Raw genomic sequence first — 19,192 nt, forward strand, 5'->3', positions numbered from 1 at the left:
TCTGCAACTATCCTTGCATCCAGTATTGATACATATAAACAGAATTAAATCTGCCTTCTATATCTAAATCATCTCTTCCAGCCCCAGTTTGGAAAGCACTTTTCTGCTTTTGTTTTTGAATCAGAGATATTCTTTGGTGCTTTTATAAATTATGTGGACTGGATCTACTCTCATTCTCACATTGCTCTTTTCTTATACTCATTGTTTTTGAACCTTCAAAAAGGATGAAACTCACTATTTTCTGATTGCCTTTGTTTATGTTCTTCAGAATTCATAATTTTCATCTTTAAAATGAGGGGATTTGATTAGATGATCTCTTAGGCATTCTAAAGTCATGTGACCCTATGAACATCATTATTTTCCATGAAAATTCAAAAATTTTAAATTATTATTGGTTTTTATAATTTAATACTCGATAGGATCTCAGAAATCATACAGTCCTTTGGTAAGTTCATAAAGATTAGGAATAAGCAGCCACTCTTTTATTTTAGTGATTCTCAGATCTGCTTTTGTCCATCCCTAACTCTGCTTTTAGCTTTTCGGACATTTTTAATTGGATGTCTTACATAAGACATTTCAAATTGGATACTTCATAGACATCTTAAACTCATTATGTCCAGAGCTGAACTCATTTTTTTCCCTAAAACTTTCCCAGCTTCCTAACTTTCCTAATACCCAGTGAGGATACCATCATTCTCTCCATCACACAAGCTTATATCCTAGGTGTCATTCTTGATTCCTCACACCACACTGGTACGGGACCTCCTTATCTCACACTGAGAATATTTCTTTCTTTTTTATTTCATTCATTCATTCATTCGTTCATTCATTCATTTATTCATTCATTCATTTGAAGCCCTTAACTTCTGTGTATTGGCTCCTTGGTGGAAGAATGGTAAGGGTGGGCAATGGGGGTCAAATGACTTGCCCAGGGTCACACAGCTGGGAAGTGTCTGAGGCCAGATTTGAACCTAGTACCTCCCATCTCTAGGCCTGGCTCTCAATCCACTGAGCTACCCAGCTGCCCCCTCACTGAGAATATTTCATACTGCTAGAGATCTCTCTCCACTCCAACTCATTCTCCACTCAGGTATCAAGTTGATCTTTCTAATTAAAACTCAAATCTGACCTTGCTATCCACTGGAATTCAGTCAACTCCAGGGATTTGCTATTGTCTTTAGGACCAAAAAGAAGATTCTCTTTTTGGAATTTGAAACCCTCCATAACCTGGCCCCTTCCTATCTTTTGAGCACCTCACTCCCCTCCACATACTCAGTGATCCAGTTATACCAGTCACCTTGCTTTTTCTCACATTAGAAACACCTCTACTAATTCATAGTATTTTTTTCTGGCTACCTGCCCATGATGTCCAGATCTCTTTCCCTTCTCACCTCTAACTCCTGACTTCCTTGACCTTTTTCCAAGTGTGAGTTAAAGTTCATACTCTATGAAAAGCCTGTTTCAGTCCTTCTTAATACTTCTGCCTTTCCTCTAAGGCTATCCCTAGTTTGTCTTTTGTATGAATCATATTTGCACATAGTTCTTTGCTTATCTCACCCTTAAGACTGGGAGCTCCTTGAGAGGAGAGATTTTTTTTTCTTTTTTTCTTTTTTGCTTTTCTTTGTATCTCCAGTGATTGATGCACAGTATTTGGCACATTTGTTGTTATTCTGTCATTTTTTTTTTTCAGTCACCTCTTGGACATCTTGGGTTTCATGACAAACTTGACATTTCCTCTTATGATCGGGGAGGGTTGAATGGTAGAGTGATGGAGAGGTAGGACAAGATACCAGTTTTCCACTAAGGCATAAGTCTGTAATGATGAGATTAAATCACTTGACCCCTCTCAAACCTAAGAGTCTCAACTGGCCCTAGGATCTAATTAGCCTTAGCTTCCCCAGCACAACTTACTGGTCCCCTAAAGGCATAAAAAACCCAAGCCAGGAAAAGTCAAGGTCTCTCAGATTTGGTGGATTTTTTAATATGTTGTGGATTTATGAGGACAACCATTTCCTTCAACATATTTTCTTATGGAGACAAGTTGGGGAGGGAGTAGGAAGAGAGGCAATGTACAGATAAGCAAAATGCTTCCATATCCTTGTTACCTATCTTTGCTATGCTAGAACAAAGTCAGCTTCCTTTTGTTAACTGTTTTAGGGCTTGGGAGTGCTTCCTTTCATCCCAACACAGAATCTAAACCAAGAGAGCACAGGCATTAGAGATCCCTCTGATATCTCTCAAGAGGAAAGAGAATTAGACTTGGGGCAAGAAGTTCAAATACCTAAAACTGGTCAGGACCTCAGAGGCCATTTAGTCCTAACCATTCATTTTTCAGAAAAGGGAAATGAGGACCCCGTCCCCATCCCACCTAGTAGGGATGGCCAAGTGCCATCCCACCAGAGACGGAGTGTTGTGCCCCTTCCCACCCTTATCCCAGACTGGGAGGATGGAAATGCTCCCATTGGGCTGCTGGGCAAAGGGACTGGTGATGAGAGGCACATGTAGAGAAAGGAAGGGAAGTGACCCGAACCTCTAGCTCTGCTGCCTGTGAGCCGCCCACCTTATCCTCTGTGCGTTCCCATTGGCTGCAGGACTGAGGGGTGGGGAGTTGAAGTGCATAGAGGGTGGGGAACAGCTCTTTCTAGTAACTGGGGAGTTGGGGCAATAGGGGGGAGGGTGGTCCTAGAGGGGTGCAGTTGGGGGGGGGGAATTCTTTGTTTCCTTTTAGAGAAAGCTAATTACTGTCCAAGGAAGCAAGAAATAGAGACCTGGGCCTGTGTTGTGGTTGNGTCCTAGAGGGGTGCAGTTGGGGGGGGGGGAATTCTTTGTTTCCTTTTAGAGAAAGCTAATTACTGTCCAAGGAAGCAAGAAATAGAGACCTGGGCCTGTGTTGTGGTTGGGTAAGAAAGAAACTATGCCAAGAAATACCAAAAAATGGTATTAATTTTTTAATATGATATAACATAATATCATTATAATAGATCACAAGAGATCACAGAATAATATTATTCTGTCCAAAAATCATGGGATGTTTGCTCTTCCTCTTCATTGACTTAGAATACAAGAAATATTCCCATTCCATGCGAGATAGCTGTCTTAGAATTCATGGACAAGTGGGTGGGTCCGAGAACTTTCAGAGCAGGTCTCTGGGGGTAGACACTTGAGGAGCCATCAACTGGTGCTCCAAGATTGTGTGGCTTCTAAAATACTAACCTAGCTCTCCACAAGCTCTGGGAAGGAGGCATCAGCTGTTACATCCTCTTCATGACAGTGCCAGTCATTGCAGCATCAGTCCCTAAAACCAGAGTAAGAACCCTGACTTCAACCAGGCTTCTATAGGTTCCTGTTAGGAGACGGAATGTGTTCTAGGTATGAGAGGGAGTGGGCAGACGTTTATGAATTCCATTTGGAATTTGGGGTGCTTGACAGGGAGTAGAGTTGAAATAGTTATAGAAAGCTAAAATAGGTGTAAATTGGGGGGCAGCTTACATGCTAGGCTAAGATATGTGTGTTTTATTTACAGTTAATAGAGAGCCATTGAAGGGTTGGGGGGGGGCAGTGATTGACAAGGTTTTGTCAACTGTGCAGAAGAATGAGGGAGAGGCTAGAAACAAGGTGAGGAAGCGATAATGAAGAAGGGAAATAGTTTAATGTCCTTGGGAGCAAAGATGGGTGGTGGGTGAAGGGAGAGAGATGAGAGAGGTAGAATCAGTATAGCTTGACAAGTGGAATCTCATAAAATGTCATTTTACAATTAGAAAAATGTATTTTGAACTATATTGTACCTGAACAGTTTATGTTCCTTCTTTAAAACCATTATATACCAAATTCATATCTTTTTTAAAATTTTTTCCCCTCTTTTCATTTCCCTTTCTCCTCCTTCCCTTTCTCCCTCCCTCCGTCCCCCCGCCCTCTCTCTCTCTGTGTCTCTTTCTCTCTCTAATTTCTTCATCCTTTACCTCTTCTATCTTTCTTCTTTATTCTTTGAACCTTCTAGTAATACAGACAAATTTTATTTGGTTGGGCACACCGTTGTAACCTGAAGAAGTAAAAAGGCTAGTGTGCCCTATCCTAGTCTATAGCAGAAAAAAAGTGAGTTTATAATCTCCTAAACCTATGTACTTTTTCTGTCTTTTTAGTTTTAAGACATGTGAGAGTAGTTTTATAATTCAGGTGACATAATTTATCACTGCTTATGGTTCCCTTTTACTTTATTAAGTTCTGCAATAATGAATTGAGTATTTCATTGCATGGAGAGGAAACTGGTAAGATCTAGACTTTATAGGCCAAAAACAGAGACACATCTTTAGGGTGATCTAAAACCACTAGAATTGCACAGAAGCCATTTACCTTTAAAAATTCCTTTATATAGTCATATGCTGTTTATATACACATGCCTTAGGAACGCCATGCATAACCTGGCTTTTTGATTTGGCAAAGCATGATGGCAGAATCCTTCCTCCTCTTTATTGAAAGTTACAGAATTAATTAAATTGAGTGTGTTTCCATTAAAATATAGGTGGATGTTAGGATGATTAAAAACATTAGTTGTCAAGCACGTTGGGCACAGACATTGAATCTTTGTTTCTATAAGACTGTTAGCTTGTTATTGGAAATCAGATTTCCAGTAAACATTTATTAAGTGTCTATTGTGTGCTGGGTACAGTGCTTGGCATTGGGGATATAATTAATAAAAAGAAAGACAGTCTCTGCCCACAAGGAATTTATAATCTAATGGGAGGAGATGGGTGGGGTAGGGTATCAGGGAGTACCTAGCATAGGGGCTAGAGACATCTTATTCAGTGGAGTTGAAACCAGGCAGAGCAACAGATGCAGGTAGACTGAGCCCCAAAGTCCAATTTCTGGAAAGTATTGGGAAGAGTTTGTACTCTACATTTCCATCCTCCAGTCAGGAGAAAGGAGGCTGAGGGAGATGGCATCATTCAAGGCTTGAGTTAGCAGCATGGTAATGAGATTAGAGGTGATGAGCAGAGCAGCTGAAACAGAATGGAGTGAGATAAAATAAATAAAGCTGGTTGTTTGACTTTTAATTTACAGGCATAGGTTTACCATACTAATTCTCTCAATTTAATGTGTTACCATTACTTCATAAAAATGAGTTTAGCAGGAATACATTTGCATCAAAGGTACTTTTTGCTCTCTTTTAAAGACAGACTGACCTATAGGATTCTGCTATTTCCTCAGTCTATGAATTATTCCTTCTGTATCACTGGAAGCTGTCTTAGAAATGAACTGAGCTGATTCATAGTCCTTTGTTATAATTCTCTTTTGGCTATATAACTGTAATCACTTCACCTGGAGAATCCTGCTTTAATAAAACTGATGGAATTTCAAAAGTGTATATTTTATATTTATATATATATAAATATAAATATATATATATATATGTCTATTGCTATAAGGAGGTGGGAGAACACATTTAGCATTTATTGAGTTTTTGGTTTAAATGAAGACAGTGTGGTAATGAAGAAAGAATTCCCTGGTTCTCTTCCCTTTGATAATTTGGGCATGGGTAACATCTCAGCTACACCCTCAAGTGAGAACCTCCCATGTTGAGTCTAGGATCAATTTTTTTATAGAATCAGTTTTTTAGGAGCATCCCTGTTTAATTTAGGTCACATCTGATCATAGTTTCTTGGATTTGAACTCAAAAGAAAATATAGAAATTATCTAAGCTAATATCCTCATTGTATAGATGAGAAAACTGAATCCTAGAGACACCTGGCTTGCCAAAGGTCACAGAGTTTGTAAGGGGAACAGCTAAGAATTGAAGACCATGAAACTGGACTCTTAAGAGGGAGATACAAATTCACACAAAGCACCATTTACTGCTTATGTTGCTCTGAACACAAAACACTTTTCAAGTTTTTCAGCTATGAAATTTTACATTTCCTATGCCACCCCTCCCACCACAAATTCTCAGAAAGTTCAGTAAAGCATCCAATACTATTAGTAGTGGGAGAGGAAAGCGACACCATCAGTGCTGGAGAAAAAACTGGTGAGGAATCAGGAGATTCCAGAACTGCTGAACCACTTGACCTTGGACAAGGAATTTCACTTCTCACATTTGTATAAGGCTTTAAAACTTTCAGTGTACTTTACAAATATCATCTTCTTTTGCCCTCCCACAGATAACAAGGGAGGTACTTGTTATTATCATTCCAGTCCTATAGATAAGGAAACTAAACCAGATAAAGTTAATAACAGTGATAATAATGATAATAGCTAACATTTATGTAGTGCTTCCTATGTAGCCTGTGCTAAATGCTTTACAAATAGTATCTCAGTATCACTACAACCCTGAGAGATAGGTGCTATTTTTATTTCCATTTTACAGATGAGGAAACTCAAGCAAATAGATATTAAATTACTTGCTCAGGGTCTCACAATGAGTAAGTATCTGAGGTAGGATTTGAACTCAGGTCTTTCTGACTCCTGAATGAATGCTTTATCTGCTATACCCTCTAGTTGCCTCACATACAACCTGTAAATTAGTATCTACCTGATAATTCAAAGAAGAGCAATACTAACTACTAAGGGAATCAGTCTAGAAGGACTTCATGTAGATGACAAATTAACTCAATTAAGAATGAACCCATGGAAAGGCAGCTACATGGCTCAGTGGATTGAGAGCCAGATCTAGAGATGGGAAGCCTTGGGTCCTGGGTTCAAATCTATCCCCAGATACTTCCTAGCTATGAGATTCTGCTCAAGACACTTAATCCCCATTGTCTAGTCCTTAATGTGCCTTGGAACTAATATACAGTACTGATTCTAAGATGGAAGGCAAGGTGTTTTTTGTGTTTTTTTTTTTAAAAGAAGCCATGGTTTCTAAGAGGCATTGCTATGTCCCTTTGAGCTAATCAGCCTCTCCATTATAATCCTTGGGGTGATTTGGTTTAAGCCAAGCACTAAAGACTTTGTATTCTTCCTGCCTAGTACACTAGAATGTCTTTCTTGTCATATAGGGAAAGAATTATAACTCAGATACCTAGGATAATTCTTGACCTGCCTTGTTGATCTTGGTTATGCCCCTTTTCTTCTTTGTTTCTGGGGACCTATTCATTTATTTGGAAAATGAAGAGATTAGATGAATTAATCTTTGAGATATTTACAATTCTAAAATCCTCTACTTCAATGTAAGCAAGAAAATTCACTTAGGAAGTAGGAGGGGAAATACTTTTGTTTGAAAAATTAATAGTAAACACATCTTGGTAGGAGACAGTTTTAAAAAAAAAAACAAAACCCTTACCTTCCTTCTTAGGATTAGTGTTGGTTCCAAGGCAGAAGAGTGGTAAGGGTAGGCAATGGGGGTTAAGTGACTTGCCCAGAGTTAACATAGCTAGCAAATGTTGAAGGCCAATTTGAACCCAAGACCTCCTGTCACCTAGATGCCCTAGGAGATAATTTTTTTAAGTCCATGGTTCATTTTAGAAAAGGGATAATGGCAAAATAAAAACTTTAGGGAAAATTGTAATAACTTAAAAAGTATAGGACCCACTCTCAAATCACTTTTTCAGCCTTCTCTTTCATAACAATAATACCAGCAGCAGCAGAAACTACAACAATAACAATAACCAATAATAATAAAATCAATAGCTAACATTTCTATAGAACCTTAAGGCTTGCCAAGTGGTTTGTATAATATTTTATATTCCAGTACTAATGTCATTGGTTACATATTGGCGGGGGGGGGGAAGGGAGAGAGAGACAGAGACACAGAAAGACAGGGACAGGGAGGGAGAGACAAGGAGAAGGAGAGGGAAGAGAGTTGGAATCATTTGATTTATCTGATTTTTAGCCCTATTCTCCCTTTTTAGTTGAACTCTTACTTGCTAAAGAAAAGAATGCCAGTTGTGCAGAGATGAGACTAAAGGATGGGACAAATTGGTTTCTTTCTTTTTTTTTTTTTTTTTGATACCTTTTCTTAGTCACATTATCCCCAAAACATTTTATAAATACTTTTCATATTTTAGTCATCCTTATCTCTTTCCTACCCTTCTCCCCAGTCACTGGTTTAATCTGCTCTTTAGCTATATTAAGGATTGTTCTTCCAAACACTAATTGCAATGTTTACTACTGTATAGTAGTAAAAAATAGCTTATCTTAGTTTTGCTTTCTGTATTTAGAAGTATATATATCTAAACTAGAAGTTTAAATTAAAGGTTTGATAAATTAAATGAACTGGTATTTTATTTTCATGTTATGGTAATTATATACACTATTTGTTTACTCCAAATTCAACTTTCTGCCACTACTAAGGAAAATTAAGAGCTAGCTCCATTTATCTGACACTTTAAACATAAATATACATTTAATAAACAAATTTCACATTATGCTGAAATATAAAATATGGACTTTACTTAATTTACCTTGTCTTAAATTGTGCTAGTTCTAGGGATTTGAATGACTATAGCATGCCTTTCTTTTAGTGTGCTTAACTTGTCAGCTAGGTGGCACAGTAGATAAAGTGCTGGAGTTCAAATACAACTGCTGACACTTACTAGCCGTGTGACCCTAGGCAAGTCACTTCACCTTTGCCTCAGTTTCCTAAATGGTAAAATAAAGATAATAACACCAGCCTTCCTGAGTTATTATGAGAATCAAATCAGGTTATATTTGTAAGGGACTAGATACTGTGCTTGACACATAGGAAGCACTTACTAAATGTTTTGTTTCCTTCTTTGCCATAGGAAAGAATATCTTAGATGTTGTTTCATTTGAACAGTCTAGTAATTTTATTTTTTTCTTATGTATTGCAGGATTTCGCAAAAATGATGAAATGAAGGCTATGGATGTACTGCCAATTTTAAAGGAAAAAGTTGCATATCTTTCAGGTAAAATTACCTTGTTATTCTTTATGAATACCTTTAACATAGTATCAGCTGTTGCTTAAGACTTTGAAATAACTTGACCAGATCACCTACCACAAGGTATTAAGGAATTGGCATCCCTGGGGATTTTTCATTTTGTAATAACTTAGCTGCATAAACATTTTACTCTTCTAGCATTTTTTTTTGTACATTAATATCCAAATTAGTTTATACTGATTGAAAGATGTAATCTGAACCCCAAGGGACTCAGGATGAAAAGTGCTGTTCAGAGCTATAGAAGAAAACATCAGAGTATGGATGCAAATCAAACCATGCCGTTTCTTGCCTTATTTCCTCCATTAATTATTTGTTACAGGGGTGGTATATACCTTCTTTCACATTATGAGGAATAGGGAAATTTGTATTGCATGATGATAGTAGAATAACCTGTATCAGATTGTTTGCTTCTTAGGGAGAAGGGAGGGAGAGAATTTGAATTGCAAAAAAGTCAGAAAACAGTTGTTAAAAAATTGTTTCTACAATATTTGGGGGGAAAAGAGAAATGAGTTGGTTTAAAAAGAAAGAGCCTATTTATTAATTCACTTTACAAACTACTGGTAATTTACCACTTAAATAAAATTACCAGTTAAATAAATCAATTGATTTGACTGGTTTTTTAAACCATATTAACTTAATCAAAATTAATTCATGGCCTCACTTTGCCTCTCTTGCCTTAAATATTGTGTCTCCCATTCTTTATACTCAAACCAGATTGTACCTGAAACACTCATTGTTTCCTGCCTCCACTTTGTTAGATCTGTGCTGTCTGTCTCCATTTCCTTTCTTATCTATTGAATTTCTTCCTATTTTTTCAAGACCAGCTCACATCCCTCCTTCTTAAAAGACTTCCCTATCTGTTACAAACTTATACATAGCAGAGCACTTTATGAGGTAATATTATAGAAAAGTAGCATAAAGGAGTCAAGCAGGCAAGAAACTTGTATGACCCTGGGGAAATCACTTAACCTGGTTTGCCTCAGTTTCCTCATCTGTAAAATGAGTTGGAGAAACAAATGGCAAACCACTCCAGTATCTTTGCTAAGAAAACCACAAATGGGATCATGAAAAATCAGACAACTAAAAAAAAAATAACTAAACAACAACAACAAAAGAGTTAATGCAGCAATCAGTACCTAGTAGTTTCTTAATAAATGTTCATTGAATTAAATGGAGTTGGAGACAAGGTATATGGCACAGATAACTAGATTTCCTAGGAATAACTTTTTCATTACCACACTAAAAATACAAGGAAAGATCACCTGAATTAAAACCCAGCATTGATAAGGTCATAACTTTTAATAACAAAATAAAACACTAAAGCTAATTTTTATAGAAAATAATAACTGCAGAACAATTGACTGGTATATTATTCCTTAAATTTCATGGATTCCATGCTCAATGTCCCTCACTCTCATAGACTCTGTGCTTGCTCTAATAGGTTTGCTCCTATGATGATAGTAATTTTAGGTAAGGTATTTTAGGATTAACCCTTTGGCAATCTACCAGGGTACTCCAAATACATTGTTGATTCTTCTTTCTTCTTTCCTACCTTTTGAAAGCTGGAGAACATTGCCATTGGGGAAATTTTAGGCAGCTGTTGGAGTTAACTCCTTGGGAATATTTTAGGGGAGTTCCACCATCAGGGAAAATTCAGATCCTTGAATCAAACAAAGTCTAAGATTTAATAAAAAGGAAAGAGGTCAGCAGAGCCTAGGTCACTTTCTTAGAAATTAGAGAAGGAAGAACAAAATATAGCCTTGATTTAAAATTATGCATTTGAGAGAAAATAGCTAGCTAGTTTAGGGAGTAAGAGAAAGATGGGAAAGAGATACAAGTGTAATGCTTTCTTCAAATATCCCACTCTACTATGTCCTGAGAGACTCTGTCATGAATCTTTACAACTGGCCCCCAGGGCTCACCCTTGGAAGAGAAGAAATTCAGGTGCATTTAGGAATCCTGAAAATAAAGGGCCCCCACCTTTAAATGTAAAGATGGAGAACAGATCCTACTAAAGTGGCCACTTGGAGTCCCTGAAATAATGGCTAAAAAAAAATATAACCCAACTATTTTCTGCATATAAGAAATACATTTAAAATATAGAAAAATGGAAGCTGAGTGGTGAGAACTAAATCTGATTTGCATCAGGTTACTATAAAGCAGGAGTTTCAATTATAATCTCAGATAAAGAAACAATAAAAATGAAGTTGAGAAAGACAAATGGGGGGAACTACATTCTTTAAAGTAATCATAGACATTGAAAATATAAAAGTATTAAGTAAAAATGCACCAGCATAGAATAGTATCTAATTCTTTAAAGAGGAAACAAGGGAAGTTACAAAAAAAAAAAAAAAGAAAATTGAAATAGATAAAATGATGAGAAACTTCAATATTTTTCTCTAAGATCTTGATAAATCTAACAAATCAATAAAAACTAAATACTGACCTTTGTAAATATTCCATAATGTACAATCATGCTAAAATTTTGATCACAAACTAGGATATGAAGAAATGATAAATGTGTAAAAGGCTGATATAATAGACCCTTTACTGACCAAAATAGTAATATAAAAACTAAATTAAAAAAAAACACTCTGGTTCTTAATTTCCATAGAGTTTATTAATATTTACTTGAATAAAAGAAACCAGATAGATATAGAACTATTTAAGTCTATTCTAATCTCATTCTAATCTAGCCATGTGTCTCTCCACCTCATGACTCTAATTTCCATCACCATCCTTTCATTGCCAAAGCAATAGAGAGAGACCATTTCCTGGAAATACCTCTTTTATATCTTTTTCTTTAACCCTGGATCCATAATCTTTCCTTTATGGATCAATGTGCCTATCACTGGCAAGGTCATATAATGTAAAGCTATCACAGGACACAGGTAAGATGACCCCAGTACCTGGTTTCTGGGGGAGGATGTTCCCTTTACACAATGATGAATAGAAATATGATCCAAAGATATGGACCTAAATGGAGACTAAATAACAACATTGCAAATAATACATAGGTCAAAGAAAACATTATCAGAACAGGAATTTTGTTAAATATAATAACAATGAATCAACAATTAAACAGCCTTTAGAGAAAAAATGTCCCTGAAAACACATATTAACAAAATTAAAATGGGGAGTATCAGTGAACTGAACATATAACTAATATGATCAGAAAATAAGATTTATAATTCTAAAACAACACACGAAGTAATACTGAAAATTAGAGGAGAAATTAAAAAACTTAAAATTAAAAGATTATTCAACTAATAAACAAAATTAAGAGCTATTAACAAATGAGAACTATTAACAGGTTAAGAAAAAAGAAGGAGAATTAAGTTACTAAAGTAAAAAATTTATAGCTGATTTTTCAACAATGAGAAAGAAAATTTAAAGAAGAAATAGCAGAAATTACTGTACACAATTGTACTCCTGCAAAACTAAGCATCTACCTGATACTTTGCTCAAATTATTACTCTTTCTATTGTAAACTCCCAAAGGACCTCATGTTGTGGGGCCATGGTAATTGGTAAAAGCTCACTACTTCTAGCTTCCTAATCACCCAGTCACATGATATTCTTTCTAACTCTCTCTTCCCAACTCTAATACCTGCATTAGATCAATTGTTCTGGGAACACTAATGACCATTTTTTGTTTTGGAAAGCATGAGAGTGAAAAATGAATTGTTTTATGGCACTATTCACTATCCATATAATTTCAGTCTTCCTTTGCTTCTATTCATTTATGTGTTTTGTTTCCCTTTATTAGAATGTAAGCTCTTTGAGGGAAGCAGCTACCTCTCTTGTGTTTCTAAGTCCAGTGTACTGTACAATACCAGAAACATAAGTAAATTGATAAATGCATTCTAATTTATTCACTTCAAAAGAAATATGTGAGTATCCACAAAATATAAAATATCCAAGTTAACAAAATAAGAACTAAGGATATTAAATTACCCAATCTTAGAGAAAGTAATTGATCAAGCTATAAATGAATTGCCAACAAAAATAAAATCCTGAGTTATAATGCTTTAAGTGAATTCTGTCAACTAGTTAAAGATAATCATTACTAGTACTATTAAACTTTTCCTCAATAATAGAAACAGAGGGCATTTTATTAAACTCATTTGATGAAACGAACTCTTGATATGCTCTCTGTTATGTAACAGACAAACACAACTTTAGACCAAGGTCCCTAATTACAAATAATTTTTTTTAATTCCCCCTAAAGAGACTACAGATATATTTAGAAAATAATTCAGTATGACCAAACTGAATTTATATCAGTGATTCAAGAGTAGTTCAGAATTAGGAAAACAATTAGCTATACAGAAAACAAGAAAACAAAAATCACATAATTATTTCTATAGGTGCAAAAAAAATCTTTAATAAAATTTAGCAGTCATTTATGTTAAAAACCATCTGGCACAGGTAGAGAAGAACACTTCTTTAAGATGATCAGAAGAAAATATTTAGAAGAACTTCCATTGTTTATTGAAGAAGCAATAAACTCTTTCCCAGTAGAAACAGAAATAAAATAAAATGCTTCTTTGGCTACTATTATTTGATACATTTCTAGAAATGGTATGCCATAGCAGTAAAACAAGAGAAGACACTTAAAAGTATAAACAATAATTTTATAATATTATTAACACTTCTATACAGATATTTAAAAATGATTAAAATTAATAAATAATTACAAACTGCATGAAATATCTAGAAATTTATCCTACTAATACACGTAAGATTTGTAGAAATACAATTTTAAAACACTTGACAATTAAAAGTAAAGGAAGAATTCGAGAAAGAATTGACTGTTCATATCAAGCTTATGTCAGTATGATGAAGTGGCAGTATTTTATTTACATATTTAATGCTATACTAATCAAAAGATGGAGAGAATACTTTTTTTTATTTGTTTTTTTTTTTTTAAACCTTAACTTCTGTGTATTGGCTCCTTGGTGGAAGAGTGGTAAGGGTGGGTAATGCGGATCAAGTGACTTGTCCAGGGTCACACATTTGGGAAGTGTCTGAGGCTGGATTTGAACCTAGGACCTCCCATCTCTAGGCCTGACTTTCAATCCACTGAGCTACCCAGCTGACCCCTGGAGAGAATACTTTTTACAACCAGGTGAAAACAAAAATTTTTTAAAAAGTCATTTGGAATAAAGAAAGTTCCACAATTTCAATGGAAAAGAATTTTTAAAAATTTTTAAAAAAGATTTCAAACTATTATAAAGCAGTCATCATTAATACAACTTTTATTTAACTATGCTAAATAAAAGAGAGTAGTAAGTCACTGGAAAAGGCTGGACAAGTAAAGAATAGAAACATTAGAAAATATGAACCTAGTCTTTGGTTAAACAAAGTATATAAATTGCTTTGCATGGGCTTTTACAAAAAAGAACTATTGGGAAAATTAGAAAATAGTTTAGCAAAAATTTATTTTAGGATTCAGACCACGATTTTATATCATATATCACCATTTACCAATAAACCAAATTAATTCTTGAACCAAATATAAAAGAGTATAATATTTTAATAGCCTGAAAATGAGATGAATTACCTTTCACAATTATATCTATGACAAAAATTCTTTACCAACAGGTAAGAAACTATAAGGTATGAAAAAGATAATTTTAGTATTGAAAATGGTAAAGCTTTTGTACAAATTCAGTGAAGTATGGAATCAGAAGACAAATTATTTTAACTGAAATATATTTGCTTAAATTTATCACAAAATAAAAGCCTGATATCCTATATATGTATATGCAAAATAAGGGAAATAAATATATAACCTTAAGATCCATTCCCCAATATAGAAGTGATCTATGCATATAATCAGCAATTTATATTAAATTGTACACTTTGTATGACCATAAGAAATTATGTTCCAAATTGCTAATAGCGGGAGAGAGACAAATTTTTTAAAACTCAGGTTTCCTTTTATACTTTACAAATTGAGAAGATAAGACAACTAATGTAGAGACGTTGTGGAAAATAGACACTCATTTGCTAATAGTGGAGGTGTAAAATGGTCTACTTATTTTGGTTTTCTACCTGGAATTATGCAGTAGCAGTGATGGTCTAAATCAGTGATGGCAAACCTTTTATAGCCCAAGTGCCCAAACTGCAAACTGTGTGGAGAAGGGAAGGGGAACATCCCTACCCTGCATCCCTCTAGGTTTCTAGTAATGAACTCTGGCAAACTATGTGCCAGGGAGAAGGCAGGCATGCCCACAGAGAGGGCACTGAGTTATCCCTCAGGCATGCATGCCATAGGTGTGCCAACATGGCTCTAGAGTGTCTGTACTTTTTAATCCTTCAGTTTTGCTGTTAGTCATAGGAAGTCAATGACAGAAACAATTATATACCAAAATAATCATAGCAGTACTCTTTATTACTAAAGAATTAGAAGCAAAGTAAGTGCCTATTGATTGAACAATACATGAAAAAACATGCTATCTAAATGTAATGGAATATTCTTATCTAGGAAAAATTATGATTATGAAGAATTCAGAGAAACATGAGAAAATTAGTGTGCATTGATATAGTAAAATAAGCAGAAGCACTATACACACATAGCTAACTAGAAGCAATATAAATGAAAATTCACTAAAAGAAAGTGAAATTTTGAGTAATTAAGAGACTAATGATGGTCATAGGGCACAGCCAGTGAAATACATCCTCTTTTGTGAGAGAGAGTGTAAGAGAACATTTTACACATTGTCAGATGTAGTCACAGTATTGAAATTTTAAAAAATTTTCTTTCTCATGAAGGGTGTAGTTTAGTCTAGCAGGAATGTGAAATGAGTGTACAAAAGAGATTAATAAATTATTATTTTATAAAAATCAACCAATTTAGATTGAACTAAAGCCTTAAGTTTCTTGTGTCTTTTTTTTTTTTTAAATTCTCTGTAACTGCTCATCCCCTACTCTTTTTTTCCTCATTCTTTCCTGAAGTAAAACCAAGAGGACTTGGGTAACTGACTGTGCTTCTTCCTTGCATCCAGAGTTCATAGACCCTAACCTTGATTTATGGCATGGTTTTAAATAGGCTCATGTGCTTATGTTGTTTGAGGCAAGCCTAGAGACCCTGATTACCTGAATTGAGTTCTTTAGGGATGTCACAAGAAAGTATCAAGGCTTTCAGTGCTATAAATCTTATACCACAGACTTCCACATGGAAGAAAGGTTAGGGCTTTGCTGTTTACATACTTGAGATATTCCTCTGTGTGAAGTCATTTGGCATTAGTATTTGCTGTTTACCCATTTCATTCTAAGATTTTTTTCCCCCTCTGTTTGAGTAGGTAGGAAACCTGTAGGAAGTCATGTCAATGTGGGTTTGACATCAGCCTTATACTCTAAATTGAATTTTATAGTTTTAACTTCCTTAAACAAAAAATCTTATAATAATTTAATATATTCATTTTAATTTATGCAGATTATTAAATCATTTTATATATTCTTTATATAGGGACTGCAATAGAATTGAATTCCATTAAAATTTAATGTTTCTTAAGAGCAGGGACTGTCTTTTTTATATTTGTATCTCCTATACTTAACATAGCCTGACATGCTATGTGTTTAATAAACATTCTCTCTATTCATTCATACATACATACATACATACATACATAATTTCTCATCCGTCCATCCATCATCTATCCGTCCTTCGGGCTTCCTAATCACTTATTTACATAATCTTCCAAAGCCACACAAGTAGTAATCAGTGGACTCAGAATTTAAACTCAACTCTTCTGACTCCAGAAACAATTCTTTTTTTGACACCATTTATTTTTATTATTTGTGAAATAACATAATGTGTAGCATATCAATAATGTATATGATGTCATAAATATGTAATTATAATAACTATGCTTATCCAGGAAAAACAAATTCTTACCTTATCTTGGGCAAAAAAATCTGTCATTCTTTTTTTTCTGCTACCTCTACCCTTCCCCCACCACAAGAAGGCAGATAATATGCTATACATTATACACATATTACTATACTTATCTCCCTGTTTGTCATGTTGTAAAACAAGACACATAGTTCTTCCACTAGAGAAAAATTCATGGAGCAAATAAAATAAAGAATGATATGGTATTCACTTCCTTTGTTTTCATTCCCCTATGAATAATAGTATTTATGGACATCTACAGCTTCAGTTGTCTAGGAGAAAATACACCTGTTTCTGACAAAATCAAAGACAAAAAACAATAAGCCTGGGTTCTGCTCACTCATATAATTATTTACTGTCAGTCAGTCAGTCACTAAGTAAACATTTATCACTTGCATGCCAGGCTTAGAGTCAGGAAGGCTCTCCTCAGTTTCCTCTTCTATAAAATGAACTAGAGAAAGTAGTGGCAAACCACTCTGGTATCTTTGCCATGAAAACCTCATTTGGGGTCACAAAGAGTTGATGTAACTGAAAAGATTTTACAACGATAAAAATAATAGAAGAAGTCAATAGGGCAGTGTTGAAGAGAGAAAACATTCTGGGCATGGGAGATAGCCACAAAAAATGCTTGGAACCAAGAGATGGAGTATCTTCATTAGTATCTTTGGAAAGAGGAATTTCAATTGAACAATGATACTGGAAATCAAATTATAGGGAATTAAGAGAGTGAGAGGAGAGGAAGTGGAGGCACATTTTATAGACAGCCTTCTCAAGGAGTGTGGCCACAAAAGGCAGAGGAGATGGAAGGATTTTTTGAGGATTTTTTAAAGGATTGAGCAGATATGGATATTTTTGTAGGCAGTAGGAGTCAGTATATAAGGAGAGATTGAAGATAAGTGAGAGAATAGGAGTGACAGGACAACCCTTGGAGGAGATAGGAACTGTCTGACCTTGGATAAATTATTTAATATCTGTGCTTCTTAATTAACTCCATATATAAAATGAGAATTTTGGATTAAATTATCTCTAAGATAACACCTCATATTCCTTTAATTCTACTAAGTACTATTTGATTATGAGTAAATCTCACCTATCTCAGGGGTTAGGAGAGGGTAAGGAGAAGAAAGCTAATAGATGAATGCTTTAGAATCCAAAATACCATTGTGATTTAATAAAATTTAAAAGGATGAGTAGGTTTTATATTCCTGTGAACTAAATTGCAACTCTGACATTTTTCAGGCTTACTAAATATGCTTCTAAAATGTTGGGGTAGGAAGCAGCAGTTGCTTTTCTAAAATTTCACACTGATAAAACAGCATAGAAAGGACTGTTTCCATTTTTGCTCACTACTGATTTTGTGGCTCAAAAAATAGCATTTTAAAGGCCCTATAATTCAATCCCTCTATTTGTAAACTTTGTGGTATGAGAAAAGGGAGACTCATAGATAGCTGGTACATCATATTCGTTTCCTAACAATTCTGCTTCCTCTGAAGGCTTAAGCTGAGATGGTGCCATCTGCTGTCCCCACCACCATTATTCTCACCAGCTCCATTCCTTATTCTTTCTCATTAGGTAAAAAATAAAAATGTGAAATAGAATTTGGTCATTTTTATTTTCACAAGCATACACATTAGTACAAGATAAATCACTGAACTGCATTTTTCTTCATTATTTGCCCTTCTAAGGATCATTTCTTTCTGTTCAATGAGCAAAAGAAACAAAAAGAGTAGCTTTTAATCCATTATCAGAAATGTTTACTAACTCATGGCATTCTGCAGGATTAGTAACATTTTTTCTAATAATAAATCAGTGTGGAACTAGTTTAAGACATTGGAGAAAATAGATTTTCTAGTATATATATTAGCCTTTTTTTTTTTTTTTTTTACAAAAAATGATGTGAGGAGGTGCCACTACAATTTTTAAAGTCATCCTTAATTTATGACCCAGAGAATTGGCAAGCTTTGTTAGAATGAGCTCACCACTGATTCCTTTAGAGATGCAATTATCCCTTTTAGGAGAAAAGAAAAAAATCATAAAATTAAAAACAAATCAATTATGTGGCCAGTGAATCTTATTTCTGGAAACTTGCATAGACTGAGGCTATTTTAAACTGTCGGCCCAATGATTTTTGATTAGTTTCCACCTCTGACCCTATTCCTTCACATATTACTTGCTGTGCCATTTATAAAAAGCTTTACAAGTGAATGGTTTTTAGTAAATCGAAGAAGGCTTATATGGAATTCATTATCGAGGGTATAGCTACTATTGGCATACAATTTCTTCTTCTTCTTCTTCTTCTCCTTCTTCTTCTTCTTCTTCTTCTTCTTCTTCTTCTTCTTCTTCTTCTTCTTCTTCTTCTTCTTCTTCTTCTTCTTCTTCTTCTTCTTCTTCTTCTTCTT

At 34.8% G+C, this 19,192-nt stretch overlaps 1 protein-coding gene across 1 annotated transcript in view; it reads left to right on the plus strand.

Moving 5' to 3' along the window:
• TRIO (trio Rho guanine nucleotide exchange factor) overlaps positions 1-19,192 on the plus strand; it is a 515,315-nt gene that overhangs the window by 168,176 nt on the left and 327,947 nt on the right. Inside the window, exon 2 of the mRNA XM_044665522.1 lies at positions 8,784-8,858. Coding sequence (XP_044521457.1) covers positions 8,784-8,858 — 75 coding nt within the window. The remainder of the gene's footprint in view (positions 1-8,783; positions 8,859-19,192) is intronic.

Source organism: Gracilinanus agilis, chromosome 1 (genome assembly GCF_016433145.1).
Source record: "Gracilinanus agilis isolate LMUSP501 chromosome 1, AgileGrace, whole genome shotgun sequence".
NCBI classification, from domain to species: domain Eukaryota; kingdom Metazoa; phylum Chordata; class Mammalia; order Didelphimorphia; family Didelphidae; genus Gracilinanus; species Gracilinanus agilis.